Raw genomic sequence first — 15,959 nt, 5'->3', positions numbered from 1 at the left:
AAATTGAGAGTTAACACTTATTAAATGTAATAGGTTAACCAAGCATTATCCTATCGGAGAGGTAAGCCCTGCAGTAGTGAAAAATGAATTTAAAAGTTGTTTTACTACTAGGACATTTAAAAGTATATGGTCAACTTTTTAAATACACTGCACTCAGCCATATGGTCTGTTTAGGGCCTACCCTAGGATATATATTTAAAAAGAAGGAATATGCCTTGCAAAAAAGCTTATTTTGGCATGTTGAAATTTCAGGTTAAACTGCTCAACCAGGCTGCTATAGCAGGCCTTAGACATGTTTTCTAAGCTACTTAAGTGTGTGGCATAATTAGTGCTGCAGGCTCACTCCTAACATTTAATTTACAGGTCCTGGGTACATGTAGTACCAGCTTACTAGCGATTTACAAGTAAATTAAATGTGCTAACTTGGGGGTAAGCCACTTTCACCATTTTTAGAGGAGAGAGCACACAGACGTTAGCAGTGGTAAATGCACAGAGCCTAAGGCCAATAAAAACGAGTTTAGCTAAAAAATAAAATCGAGGAGTAGGGCAAAAGGTGGAAAACCACCCTAGGCTGATGAGTCAGTTTTGTTTTAGAAAAGGTCAAGATCACATCAAACAGAACCCAAATACCGTTCTGCTTTTCAATGTGTTTGCATGAATTCTGAGCTCTCTAGCGCCCTTTTTTTTTTATAACTCTATAATTTTTCTTCCAGCGTGGAGGTTGGAGTTCGTGTGGAAGCCTTTAACTGCGAGGAATGGAACCTGGGCAAAGGGCGCCACATTAATAGCGCCTTCCTCATCTATGGTGCGGTAAACGACAAGGACGAGCGGCTGCTGTTCCCCAGCATCAAAGCCACCTCCAAGGTCAGCATCATTTTAGGAGATCTTGAGACCACATAGAAAGCAGCTAATGAATGCCCCTACTAGACTGAGGCACTTTTACTAATTAGGGTTCAATGTAATTTCCTATCATTCCAGAACCAATAAAATATTGGTACCTTGGCAGGAGGTTTGCTGATGGTGCAGGCCATCACTGAACGGTCTCGCCTTTGATCTGTATGAGTGGGAATAAAAATTGACTACTCAGCACAAAGTAAGAGTTGGCCTCCATTAATTCTTAAAATATATGATCTTACAATATTTCATAAACCTATTAAGGGTCTATCGATTATGTTTCAGAAATAATAGAATCAATTTTCCTTAAAAAAAAGTCAAGTGATTTGCCAAAACCACTTTCCGATCCTTGTAGTAATCAAACCAATATCAAATGTGACTCTCACAGCCACTTCAAGTCCCCCATTGTCAAATGTACCTACATGTATACATACACACACACTAACACATGCAGATGTCTTACAGAGGTGCACCCCCCCTTACCTAAGATTAAAACTTCACCCCATAGTAAATATGATTTTTTTAACCCACAATAACTTTGCTAATTCCGTAGCAATCTGCGAAAAAAATGGTGAAAAAATATTATTGGGGCACTTCTATGAGCGTACAAATGTGATGCAATTCAGACAAACACTGTAAAAGTCAATAGTTGTGTGTGCACAGCTGCGAAACCACAGAACGGATATTCACCATTTTTTTATGGAACCCACCTCTGCGTCCTGTTCCCCCTGGTACCGGCTGGAGGAGTCAGTGACCTGAATAATACCGCCAATCATGCAGGTCAGCCGGTACCCACTCCTTAAGCATGTTCCATTTGGGGAAACATGGCGGACGAGCGGGTGCCATCTGACTAGCTCGTCTGTGGCCCTCACCATTGTGAGCGTCGTGGAGTAAGGTGCTTGTAGGAGGGCAAACGTAATATGTGGGATTTCCAAAACAGCTGAACCTCTGTAGAGTTCTATATGGAATGTCTGTGTGCAGTTATTTTTTATGGGAAGCAGTTTGGGTCCATCCCTGCGGCCAGGAATAAGTGCAGGGTCGGGCTATAGATTTGGGCTTGTGACGAGTTTACTGTGCATATCCAAAGACTACACATAGATCTTCCAGTGGGAAAGGCCTGGGTGCAGGATCTGGTTGTCGACGAGGCCCTGTGCCTAAGGTCCGCCCTGCACAGTCAACCAAAGCCTGCTCTGCGCATCCGAAGACCGCGGACAGATGTATTCAATTGAGCAGGGACTTGCACAGAATATAGACTAGGAACTTTATGCAGAGTCCTCTACTCGTGGCTGATGTCTATGCATAGCTGGTTTGGTTGGGATGGGGATTAGCTCAGGTCGTAGCCATAGGCAATGCTAGGGCCAGACTGGGGAGTAAAGGCAGCCCAGCATCCACCCACCCACCCACTAAAATATTCACAGCTCCTTGTCTTTCTTCCCTGTCTTTCTCTCTCTCTTTGTCTCTTGCTCTCTCTCCCTCTGTCTCTCTGTCTCTCGCTCTCTCTTTGTCTCTTGCTCTCTCTTTTAGCCTCTGTTCCTGCTGGCATAAATCCTGGAGAGCGGGAGCAGCAGTCATCGATATTCCAAAACTGGCCAGTGCCTGCAGGCCCCTGTGAAATGCCTGTTGGAATTAATGTCCGTGTGCGCATAGGACACAGCGCATAGATGCTTTGAATGGTTTGAGTGAAGGAGGCAGAAAAAAAATACTTAAAATCTGTAAAGTCAAATTATAGTTAACTTTGTTCATACTAAGTTAAACCGTCTTAAAGTGAACTCATAGGTACAACCTAAAACCTAAACACAATTGAAATCCCCAGTTATAGTAACCTTTGAAAACTGTAACTCACTCCCTCTCTGCAATTCTACTGACCTCACAGGTGACGTTACTCAGAATGGAAGCCTCTGTGTTCCATCCATTGTATTGCAAACAAGAGAAGGTACGCACTTAAGCAGGGAAAACAGGAAAAACATTTTTTCGCCACACAAGTCAGTCTTAGGTGACATTACTGGTGACTTTATCAGTGATATGATCTATGATATGTGTGAGATCATGAGTGAGGCGTGAGTGGGTGGGAGTGAAGGTTGTTTAGCTATGCTAACTAGCATAAGTGTTTTACATTTGTGTCGTGGGGCAGCAACTCTGCCTTGGTTTTGTTGCTTCGTATGATTGCTCCTAACTCTGAATCAACTGAACCTTAAATAAATAAATCACAAGTGCCACCACCAGTAACATCCTTAATGAGAAAACCAGTCACCCTATTAGTGCTTCTTGGATTACTTCTTGGATTACCTAGGTACACAGGGGAAGAGCTGTGACCTTGTCCAATGTGTAGCATTCGTAAGGATACCCATTTGTTTGTGCCCTGTGTTTGCTATACACAGTGACTGAAGACATATGACCATGCCTGATGTGTAGGACAAAGAGGGAATAACCCATGCAATGCTCTGTGGATAGAAACCCTGCCCATACTGCACACTGTCTATGGAACTGCCTACTTGTTGCTGAACGTTTTAGGAACTTTGACATGCCTACACGAGCAGTCGTATTATCCTAAAGAGCTTCATCTCCTTTCTTTAAAATCTAGACTGACCAGTCTTCTCCAGAGCTACCATGACTCACGGTGTCCTACAATGCTCTGGATTCTCACCCTCACTCTTCAAAGCCTTTCTTGAACCTTTTGAAACGCTGATCGGTAACATGAACACATTTATACACCATTACCCTGGATATTATCAAAAGCACGTATACTGTTCTATAGAGGAAGGTAACCAGCTCTTGGCTTCACAGCCCACTGAGTTGCTGACCCAATGAACGATGGCCAATGACATAACATTTTTCTGCAACCCTAGAAACAATGTTACTATATCTTACTCACCCTCCGTGTTTACCTCCTGTACAGACGCTACATGTGAATGCAGCAATACAAAACCCCAGATATCTACTCGCCCGACATACGGAACAGATTTCCGATATTTGAGACTTCACATCTTTCTCCATTGGTGCATTTGCACATTTAACGCTTTACTTGCTCATTCTCATCTGGAAAACAAAGTGACTGCTATAACTCTAGGTGTGAATTTGCAAGGATGTCTAAAAAGGAAGTGGCAATTAAACATATTTGTGAATCCTCACAAATGCAGGGGATTACGGATTTTGCCACACTCTTCCACTAACCCTAAACATCCAGTGATGTAAGAGCACTGATAAAATGTATATTCTCTTAAGTTCTCCAAAAAGGGCTTTAGGGCTTTAAATTCCACTCCACTGAAACAAGTTATTTCTCACTTATATGCACTAAACGTTCACAAATCCGACAATACAAGCTAATGTTATCCTTTATTATATCATATGTGAATTCTTTACTATTTGTATCTTTTTGTCCTTTGTAATAGTGACACCGTATGCAATTTTCTCCTCTGTAAAGTCGCTGTAAAACTAGTCTCAATAAACAACCCGGGGTACAGACTATAGAACTACCCTTTTTCTCCACCCATGATAGTCAGTATTTAGTCTCCAGTGATCTAGGCTTAATGGTGCCTGGCCCTCCTCATATAACCAGATAAATAAAATATAAAACTTCTTTACCTATCAGCGAATTTTGTTTACAAAAGAGGTATTTCATGATTAATATTAAGAAACCAAAGGTAGTTACCACAGAATCTACTGTCTTTATAATCATGTGGAGCAGGAGATATCCATCAACCTGTCAGTATGGGGCCACTTGGTATCACTTATAGCAGCAAAGATTTGGGGTTAATTGTGACGGTATAGCCCTTTTAGTGTAAATACTTGGTCACTCCTAGACACAGCATGGTCTATGCAATACCTTGATTTCATAAGATCACCCTCATAATAATGTTTCACCTGGGTATTGATTTACAGGTTTAAAATCCTCTAACATTCTGGATTACAGTTTTCCATCATAACGAATGAGGTGGGCACTGATGAAAGTTTAATTGCGGAATATAGTCCCTCCTTACATCTGTGGGCAGCAGCTCACATTGGCCATTCCTTCATCTACTCGAATTATAAACCCTTGTCAATTCAAAATAAAAGCTTATGAACTCCTAGAGCTCAGCCAGACACTCGGGACCTCCCCCTTCATACAAATAATAAAACACAATATGCATACATGGGGATAATATAGGCATAGGCACAGCATGAGGGTTTATAACTCTTAAAGAACTCTTGGAAAATTAACTAAATGCCCTTACCCAATTAATGACCTCCGCTTTGCTCGGTTTTAGGCATGAAAGAATCACCTACAGCAGTGCCTTCCACCATTATGCCAAACCTGTCCTAAACAGTCTGTTCCATTTAGACCGTTCCAATGAGTGGCATATCCTTGTTCAACCCTGCGGATTGTTAGGGGAACTATATTTTCAATTTTGCCTTTAGACACCCTATTGGGGATGCAATCCTTGGCATGTTCTCAAACTCGAAATGTAGTATGTATCACAGCTATCTTGCATTTGTGTTTGTAGTGGATATTTAGAAAGCATGGCTGATACCATGATGGTATAGTGATGCTATGTTAAAAGGAAAGAGCTGCATTGTCTTATATTTAAGATATAATAAATGAAGTAAGGCATGCTTTCAGTGATTTATGGAAGGAAAGGATTTGATCATGTTGGCAGAGGTGTAATGGGAGGGCATTCCAGGTCTTGGCATCTCGAAAAGAGAAGGCCCTGCCTCCAGATCAAAGATGATGGATCTTAGGGATGTTGAACATACAGTGGTTGGGGGATCTGGATAATGAGTTTCTAGGAAGATGCAGGAAGGAACAGACGGATTTTAAGGAGAGTTTTTAAGGAAAAGGTGACAGGTGGAAAGTAACTTACTTACCTGTCTGATTGGGAGAGTTTGTTGTCAAGAATAAAGCTGAGGTCCTGAACGGAAGTAATAGGTTTGTACTAGCAGCCCAGGTCTGAGGGCCAGATGCCAGAGATGAGGGGGAGTGAGTGGGCCGCGTCCCGAAAACCTGAGTTCAGTTTTCTCTAAGCTAAGAATAAAAGAACTCTGGCTCATATCTTCTGAATGACTGCGGAGGAACAAGCATGAAAATGGTTAATGTCTGAGTTGTTCAAGAAGTGCAAGATGTGTATGTCGTACATTGCAATCCTAATGAAGGAATGCGTTTTGCAAGAGGTTGGACTCATGTACAGCTTTTCGATCACTACCCACAACGGAAATGCAAAACGTCCTCAGGCTCCATGAAACCATTATCACGTTATGATCCCCATAGCAATGCCTCTCAAGAAGTCAGAGGCTCACATCCGTTGTGCAATACTTCACAGTCTTTTAAGCCTTGAACATGCAATCTTTTGCTATCTCACACCAAACAATACCACTCTCTCCTGCCAATGTTATACACTCTGTTATTCTATAGATTCTTTCTGAAGACCCTTTTCTTGTACACATTTGTATACCCCTGGTTAATGGCTTCCTTATTATTAAAACCCATGCCACACCATGTGAACCAAACTTCACCCATATTTCTAACATTAGGCCTGTGGGCTTTCATTCCAGTATGAGCACTTTAGGGACTCAATGGCCACCTTAGTGGCCTCTTCTATCACAAACCCAACCACCTTGAGTTGTCATTCATCCATGACAACACATGCTTATTATTCCTTTCACACAAAGTCTGGGAAGGGTCCATCAGCTCCAGTGCTATCTGTCACTAAGGTTTTTCTGTACTTTTCATTGGTTACATTTTGAATAAATGGTTTTGCAATTCATTGTATAGGCCCTTTGTTCCTTTACACCCATCTTGACATCTGGATCTATCCTCGGCCACCTTGACATACCCTTTAGCTTCTGCTTAGTTACGCTGATCTCCAAAATTATTTACGACTTCACTGCAAAAGTAGCACATCTTTTAAACCTGTTTCAGCATTAATAACTGTGAAGTAAGAGAGTTAATTTGAGGGCACATTCTGGAGCTAACCCGATGTTCCTAGGCCTCAGAGAGGCGCCGGTCGCGGCTCCAGCAGTCTTCAGCACGCACGGAGTTTATCCTAAAGAATGCTACTCCTGTAAATCCCCAAGTTCTGGCTCCTGAGCCCCACCATGCCCTTGGCCACCAAACCTGACGGAAGACAGTGTGCATGTTAATGATCTGTTAGTAGTAGGGGATTTACGGACTAAAATGCACATGAATGTTATGCCACTTATGACACAAATTGACATTTGGATGCGATTCTTGTGCTTTAACTGGACCGATAGGTAGGAGAAGAAGTGATGTATGCCATCATAAAATACGTGACGTAAAGGTCGATGAAGTGGGAGGAGACGCAATATACGGTGGTTCACAGGCGAGGGTGACTTGGGATAAAGCAGAGACGACAGTAGAACTACTTCATCTCCTGTTGCGGGAAGACGTGGCTCTTCTCGCCACGACTGACTTGCATGAAATGGGATCGGGGTTGCATGCTTACCAATAAGCGCTGCGCATTATGCGCTTCAAAAAATTGTCTCTTTTCAGAAGTCCCAAACCTGAAGCTTGATATCATTTCCTGTCCCAGAGCAATTTAGTACTACCAAAGTCATACTTTCCCACCATTTAAGTCCAAACTAAACAAGCAGTCAATTCATAGTCAACATCTTGGCGACGTTTAAAGGTTACAGAAAGGCTTTCCTTCATTTTCCGTATGTTTGGGGTATTTCAACGATCTGTCTATTTTACATTTTGGAGACTACTTATCTTAATGAAATCAATGTAAAGTTCCTGTGGCAGCAGCATCAGTAACAACCTTTATGATAAAACATGTTTACTTCTGGTTTAAGACAAACCACAACCTGTTTCTGTCCCCTGCAGAATTCCAGGATTGTCTTTATTACTGCGTATACCCGGAATCCGTCCTTTGAAATGCAGCACGTCCTAATTTCCAAACATGGTATTTCCAGTTATTGTTTCCATTCCCTTCTAACAGTAGAGGCCTTTCACGTCTCGGAAAACACAATTGTGAGCCAAGAATAAGATGGTTTTATTTTGACAGTTTCCTTTTTTTTCCACAGGATGGTGTTAGGAGATACCGCGGCGCTATAGCGCGGCGGAGGATTCGTCTTGTCAGGTATGTACAAACTCCAAGGTCACTTCTGCATCTGATGAGGCCTGTAACATTTTTGAAACTTCAAGGACAAGATCACGGCATGCTAGAAGTGGTATTAACCATGCTAGATGTGGCACTGCTGGGAAGCAATAGCTCAGGAAGGGTTTGCTAGAAGGTGTGTAGGGGCGGAATAGCCGCTGATAAACGTGGTTTAGAAAGTGGTATTTGTGTTGGTAATAAAAGATGATGAAGGTCGGGTACACAAAGAAATAAAGGATAAGAACAGGAGAGTCCCTCGGACTGAAAGTAGTGCGGGTCCTGAAAATAGAGAAAATGAATGTTGGTGCAAGTAGTCTGAGGTGAAGGTGATCCTTCTGAGGTGGTGGTCAGCTACACTCACTGCTCTACAAGAAGCCCAAAATGAAACTATGGTACAAGACTCTGTACAGAGGTGCACAAGTTATAGTAATTTTAGGGCAGAGCATAAAGTAGAACTTGAAATTAGAACTATAAAGTTATAACTATAACTTTATCGTTTCTAAGATCTGTGTAGTTTGTTGTTTTTCTTAGAAATAATGTGTTTTCCTAACCATGACTAAGCTTTAACCTTAGTTTTTTTTCATTGAATTTCAATGTTTTTTAAATTAAAATGTTTCAAATCATGGAGTGGAGTGTAATTGAGAGGCAGAGATTAGAGTGTTGTGGAGTGGTGTAGAATGGAGTGGTATGTCACGGGAGAGTGCAGTGGCATAAATTAGAGTGGAGTACAGTAGAGTAGTGTGCCATAGGGTAGACTGGAGTAAAGTGGCATAGAGGGAGTTGCTTAAGCTGTGATAGTGTGGAATATAGTGTCATTGAGTGCCATAGAGTGGAGTGGAGTAGATTTTCATAGAGTGGCAAAGAATGCTTCGGAGTGTTGTAGAGTGTAGTGTAGTAGAGTATCTTAGAGTGGAGGAGCATCGAGTGTCAAGTGTTGAGGTATGTTGTAGGGTAGCCTGGAGTGGCACAGAGTGGAGTGGCATGTCATACAGTGTGTTGAGTAGAGTGAGTGGAGTGGAGTGGCGTGTCATAGAGTGGAGCATCATGAAGTGGTGTGTCATACAATGGAGTGGCATGGTGTATAGTGGAGGGGCATACAGTGGAGTAGAGTGTTGTACAGTGGAGTGCTGTGGAGTCATTAATGGAGTGTTCTATGGAGGGTCATAGAGTGGCATATCATAGAGTGGAGTAGTGGAGTACAGTGGAGTGTCTTCGACTGGAGTGTTGTATAGTAGAGTGGAGGAGAGTCCTAAAGTGCTGTGTTGTAAACTGTAGTGTTGAATATTATTGTGGAGTGGCATAGAGTGAGTACAGTGTTGCTCAATGGAGTGTCATGGAGTACAGTGTGGTAGAGTGGAGTGGCGTAGAGAAGGGGTGTGGAGTACAGTGTCAGAGTGGAATCGAGTGTTGCACACTAGAAGGGCAAAGACTGGAGTAGAACATTGTACAGTGGAGTAGTGTTGTGGCATAGAGTGGAGTGAGGTGAGGTGGCGTTTTGTACAATAGACTGGAGTGGCATATAGTGGAGTGGCATGTCACAGTGGAGTGGTGTGTCTTAGAGTGGCACTTCATAGAGTGAAGAAGTGTGGAGTGTTGTAGAGTGGCATGTCAGAGTGGAGTGGCTAGTTGTGGAGTGGCATGGAGTGGTGTAGAGTTGAATTGAGCAGAGAAGTGTGTGTAGGGGGAATTGTGTGGAGTGTCATAGAGTGTCGTAGAGTGTCGTAGAGTGTCGTAGAGTGTCGTAGAGTGTCGTAGGGTGGAGTGTTGTGTCGTAGAGTGGAGAGGCGTGTCAAAGATATGTCAGTCTCCAATAGTATAGCTTTTGAACTTTCTTATGTCTCCATTGGAATTCATTTACACAACTAATACACATTTTCTACTTCAAGACATTGTACGTCATAGGAAAGTAAAATCTGTTTTCCAAATTGTACAATTCAGAAGAAATCTAATGGATTGACCATGAATTTTTAAGATCCATTATATTCCTCAAGTGAGATCGAATCCTTTTGTATGAATGTCATCAGACCATTTCCTAGGCTGTCATCTTAACATATTACAACCTTTTCAAGACTTGCTATGAAAAATTCAGCTTGTTAGACGTATTTATCTCTAGTGCATCCTTTATATAAATGCCACGTTGACATGAATGATATTTTTCATTTAAGTTAATTGGTAAACCACGTGTCTCATTTCTTTTTCTAAGGCCCTCTTTCAAACATGTTATGCTAAAGTTGAAATCTCAACTCAAACTTGTGCCAGCACAGTAGGAGGAAGTGAGCTAAGCCTTCAACTTCTCCCATGCAGTAATTATACATAGTGCCTGAATTGTAGCACCTGTCCAGAGTTTTTTTTATTCTTCAAATGTAAACCACTCATCTAAGTTAGCATTTTAAATAATATATAATAAGTAAATAAATGACCTCTATTGAGTTGGGTAACAACTAACATCTGATATGTATCAGTAGTGCTAGGTGACGTCTTTAGGAGTGAATATTGCACCCAACAAATAGTCTTGATACACACTTTTGGATTTCTGGGAACATTATGATATAAAAATATGTATCAAGTTCCTGTGATTTTTAAAAATGATATAACTGAAGCAAAACATCCCTTGTAAGGTTTCTACCAATTATTAAGCGTATCTCTGGTGGGTTTCCTTTTTTAGCCATCGGTCACTTGCACATAACCAAGACTAGGATCTCAAGCTAATACGTTTTACATATCCCACTCTGCTGCATGGTTCTCTTTTGTGTATAGGATCCTGGTAGTCTTCTAGATCCTCGTTCATATTCTGATTGTCAAGATGTTTAAGTTAACTTTTGTATAAAACGGTACTGGGACTAACTTGTCTGGACCAGGACCTATTGCATCTGTAGTGCCAGAGCTCAGGTGACATCACCTTAGCCACCTAGAACTTTCCTCAATAATCATTTTAGATGTTGGCCTTTGATATCTCTTTCAAATTTCCTATACTTATACCATTAGTGGCAGTTTTTTTGAGTTATACACTACTCCAAGATAAAAACGGCAAAAGTAAATTAAAACTTTAGCAAAGCTGTGATATTCTTGAAGTGCTCTTGGAAAACGTCTCGGCAGCAACACAATACGTCACTAAGAAATCAGGACTGATATGGGATTACTAACAAACACAAAGTTAAGAAGGCGAATTACACAGGTATTTCTTCTCTTTGCATCTAGTGATTTGGTTTCATTCTAGGACTGTGACCCTGTTGCCTGTCCTTAAATCTCTTTAGTCAGTTATTGTCTGAGGTGTAACCCCAGTCTCTGCCACTTCCAGCAGGAAAGTTACCTGTGATCACTAAGCATCCTAAGTCTTATGCCGATGTGCCATTTGTTCAGCATACAAAGCTAAATCAACAAATGTTCTGGGAAATAAACCCAAACTGGCCTTTCTCATGAAAAGTACGATTCTGTTATACCACAGTGGCACAAACTGCATTAATAATGGGTGCAGACGAACAGTGCTCATAGTGGTACATGTATTTAAAACTGAACATAAAATCACTGATACATCTGGGGTTGTGGTACAATTTGTTAAGGCATAGGAATCCTCGATTTTTCAAAGATTTCTAGGCTGCATAGATCTAATTCCAACCTAGGCTGTGTCGTCAACATTTCGACCATATTTCCAATCAACAGGTCTCATCAGGACTAATGCCATGTGTCCTATTAGGAGATATAGATGGGCTTTAGTTCACTACGATTTTAATAATAAATCTAATACTTGATCACGAGCCAATACATGTACCTATAGTCATCTGTGTATAAATCACTATTCTTTCCAGTTCAATTGTATGGATATCCATCTGTAATGTTGCGATGAGAGCTGCAACATGAGCGCTAGGACCTCGCGGACTATGAAGTGTCCAGCGAGGGCCAAGGCAGGAAGTGGAAGGGGAAGTACAGGGAGGACTCAGATGATAAGGAGGTTGGGGGACAGACCTGTGTGCAAGGTCTGCAATAAAGAAATACTAACCCTACCAACCCTACCATTGTTTGTGGCAACTTCTTGCCGACTCAACATTATCCTTCACTGGACTATATCAAAGGGTAGACAAAATGCAGTAAGGAATAATCAATGCACTAATCTGTGGTTAAACGTCCGAACACTGTCTGGACCAAAAACACTTACTCATGATGGACATGTATTGTCCCATCCTACAGCCCAAGACTGACACTGTGATTACTGCTTGAGTAACACTGATAATATTAACATAGTTAAACTTCAGCTGAGCCATGAAAGAGCCCTGTTTGGTATTTTCTCACCCGATCATTTAACTCTGTGTGCTCAATGAATGAACAGTCACAGATTTATCCACATCGGCGTATGGCTTAGGTTGCTAGCCTCTCTTCTAAATGAGTCCAATTGAACCTCTGTTCTATTATTTCTACTTAGCTACCCTGGTCCTAGGTAGGTATAGGGGGTTCACATACACCCACAGTTTCCAGGGAGGTAACGGATGATTGGGGCTGCCTGGTCACACCTACAACACTGCCTGGCTCCACCTTCTCTCATATCGCTCTGCCAATAGCAGAGCATATTTGGTCAGGCCGGGGAGCGGTTTCAGTACCAAATAAAAACCACCAACCAAAGGGAGGCGGAGGCCACCTTAGGAGTCTTTGAATGCTGAGGAAAACAGATGTCCCTGGAGGTGGTATTCCAGGACTTCTGGCCTATCGGAGGGCCTAGGGGACAAGGATCACAGGAGTACACTTAGTAAATGACGGACAAACTTTTTTTTTCTTTTTTTTTTTAGCAAAGAGGAGAAACCACTGGTCATGGTTGTCAATGCAGCCCATTGTGCTTCAGGGAAAGATTCAGGACCTGCTGGTTTATGCCAGCAATCCAATAGCAGCAGAGCTGCCTGCTTTGGATATTGTGGTGTTATTGTTTGCACTTGTAATTCGACTGAACACCCCCAGCCAGGAAGATGGACCAATATAGTCTTGAGGCACCTGGGCATGAGCAGGGGCTCACCACAAGGTTTTGCAGTGCTGGACTCTCAGAGTTTCACAGTACAGTTGTTGCATGTTGTACTTTTTTAAATCAAACTTTATTGAAGGTTTTCATTCTTGCTCAAATTATTCTCCTGTCCATGTAATATCCCCAACAATAGATGATACAAGTATCACTGCACATTTCACAATTCAACAAATCATAATATGATGATATGCGGGAATCACAGTATTGTCGATATTAGCAGCCAGATGGATAGTTGTTCTTTGTCCTACCACAGGGGGCAGACCATCATGTGTCAAGTGTCTGTACCAGAGTCCAGAAAGAGCCCGTGTTTCTTACCATCCCTCCACCTCAGAAGTCAGCAGGTTCCATCTATTTTCAGGGGCGGCTCCCTCCATATGGGGGTGGAGCGTTGCCCCCACCCATCACCCCCCCCACCAGCAGCAACCGCTGCAAATCCTCTCACAAGGAAGGGATAATAAACTGTGTTGTTTATCCCTTCCTTGTGAAAGGGGTGGGGCCACAGGGGTGACGAGCAGAGGGGAGTGCACTGTGCACTCCCCTCACTGCACATGTATGTTTGGCAGACCGTCTCTGGGCAGCCAAACATACATTCGCAGTAGGCTGTCGGGTTGGAGAGAGCTTGCACAGGCTCCCAGTCTGCCTGGGAGCGCCAAGCTAGAGTTCTCCCAGCCAATCCTGATACTGCTTTGAGCAGTGTCAGGATTGGCCGCAGGGCAGGCTGGGAGCCTGTGCCTGCAGCCTTCAGAGGAGCAAGGAGCAGCGCAGTGTGGGAGCTGAGGTAAGTTTAAAAAAAAAAATGTATTTATTTATTTTTTACATTTTTTAATTATTATGCGACCCCGTCCCCTCCAATACACGCTCCCTTCCACCCTGCTTGTCGTCCTGCCCTCGGGAATTCTTTGGTAATAAGACACTCAAAGTTATAACTCTTACCTTTTACACCGCAAATTATGGAACTGCTAGGTAGGTTCTTCCAGTACATTCTGCCACATAGCCAGTGCGTTGCATCCCATCCCTTTAATGTCTGCTGCGCATAGAAAAGCAACCTCTGCTGATGCTCACCTGACTCCATTAGAGCTATGATGTATGGCAGGTGTATGACAGGCCTTTCAAGCCATATCTGTTCTTCCCATTGCACAATGAAACCAGGTCTGCAAAGCCAGCACTGTATTTTGCCATACCAGAATGAGGGAACCAATAGAGTAAATAGATTTCAGGAGAGCTCAAATTGCAGCATTTATCTCATAGGTCACCCGTAGTACTTGATCAGTCCTTTCTCTCTGCAGCTTCTGCACTAGGCTGCTAACCCTGGGCTTTTCTCTGGTCAGTGTCCTGTTGCAGAAACAAATCCAGTACTTTCTCCTCAGCAGTAAGACACTCTCCTCATCAATGGAAGGTCAACAGTGCTCTAGAAGACGTCCTTGGGCTCTCCTGTGATGTTCCTGACAGGGAAAACGGCTGTTAAAAACACCAGCTCTGGGTCATAGAGGTTTCTCCAATACCCTGTGGGATATTGCCCAAGGGCCAGTGAGAAGATATTAGACCGGTCAGCCTTAGGGTGGTTTTCCCTCAAAATGTTTGCCTTCACCCTCCTGTTTTTTTTAACTCGTTTTTGTTGGCTTTTAGGACTCTGTGTATTTTACCACTGCTAAGCATTTCCCTGCTCTCTCTCGCTTAAACATGATGAAATTGGTTTACACTCAAGTGGCAAATTTATTTACTTATAAGTCCCTGGCAAAGTGGTGCTAATTGTGTCTACTTAAGTAGCCTTTAAACATGTCTCAGGTCAGCCTGTGTGTGCAGTTTTAAACTGCCATTTTGACCGGGCAAAATAAACCTTTTGCCAGGCCTAAACCTCCCCTTTTAATAAAGATATATCACCTAGGTTAGGCCCTAAAAAGCACGTAGGGCAGAGTGCAGTGTGTTTAAAAAGTTGGACTACACTTTTAGCTTTTACATGTTATGCTAATGAAAAACATTTTTACCTTATTACATTTATTAAGTGATAACTTTTGATTGAGAGCAGGTAGGAAAGTCATGTTTGGTGTCTAAGGAATTGTAATTTAAAACCCTCTTTAACTTCAAAGTCATATTTTAAGTTACAATTCAGAAAAAGCCACTTTTGAGAAAGTTGGCATTGTCTTGTTCTAATTATTTGGGCCTGCAGCCTGGGTCACATAACTAGGTGTAGCTCGCAGTTGGCCTTTCTGTAGTCCTCCCAGACAGTATTACACTAGAGGGTGTGGGTGTTGGCAGGATGGGCCATCCTGGCTTAATGAAGAGACGGAGATGTCACCTACTTCACTTGCATTTCAAAGGCACTGGCAAAACATGCTTACAGAGCACTTCACACTAGCCTACTGTGCCCCCAGACAGACTGAGACCAGGACAGGGTGGCACAACTGTGAGGGAAACTCTAAAAGCTTCTTCCACTTCAAAATCTAGCATCAGGTATAAATATTGGACCGCCAGACACAATTCTTCAGATCACTTCTAGACCTGTGAAAGACTAAGAAGGGCTGCTCTGCTGAAAGGAGGACTATCCAACTGCCCTGCTACTCTTGTGAAAGGACTGCTCTGCTTCTCTACTGCCTGAGGAAGGACTGAATCTACAATCAATTTGAACCCTGAAGCACCACAGTGTTTCCACAGTTAGCTGGCCTCTAGTTTTGAGCTACAGGAACATAACAGGCTCCTATAGCAGATGCAGCCCGACGCATTAGATGCAAGATCCTGCATCACAGCTCTAGTTCGGTGGCCTCATGAAACGGCAACCCACTGCGATGCATCTCGCCATCGATAACTGACCCAGCTTGATGCATCTTAAATGCACATCTACGCTGGACTGCATTTCGCAGCTTCTGATTGGTAGCTTTGCAAGAACCAGCCCAGCACAATGCATCTTGACACCGACAACCGGCCCAGCTTGATGCATCTCAGTTAAGCACTGACATATCTTGATGCAAGTC

The 15,959-nt window shown here is 42.6% G+C and overlaps 1 protein-coding gene across 3 annotated transcripts in view; it reads left to right on the top strand.

Annotated features, from left to right (window-relative positions):
* ACOT12 (acyl-CoA thioesterase 12) overlaps nucleotides 1-15,959 on the top strand; it is a 363,604-nt gene that overhangs the window by 266,331 nt on the left and 81,314 nt on the right. For all 3 annotated transcript variants that reach the window (XM_069224604.1, XM_069224589.1, XM_069224598.1), the window contains exons 8-9: nucleotides 714-864; nucleotides 7,912-7,967. In XM_069224604.1, coding sequence (XP_069080705.1) covers nucleotides 714-864; nucleotides 7,912-7,967 — 207 coding nt within the window. The remainder of the gene's footprint in view (nucleotides 1-713; nucleotides 865-7,911; nucleotides 7,968-15,959) is intronic.

This window comes from Pleurodeles waltl, chromosome 1_1 (genome assembly GCF_031143425.1).
Source record: "Pleurodeles waltl isolate 20211129_DDA chromosome 1_1, aPleWal1.hap1.20221129, whole genome shotgun sequence".
Taxonomy (NCBI): Eukaryota; Metazoa; Chordata; class Amphibia; order Caudata; family Salamandridae; genus Pleurodeles; species Pleurodeles waltl.
The sequence above is the reverse complement of the archived record's forward strand: the minus strand, read 5'-3'. Positions and strand labels throughout refer to the sequence as shown.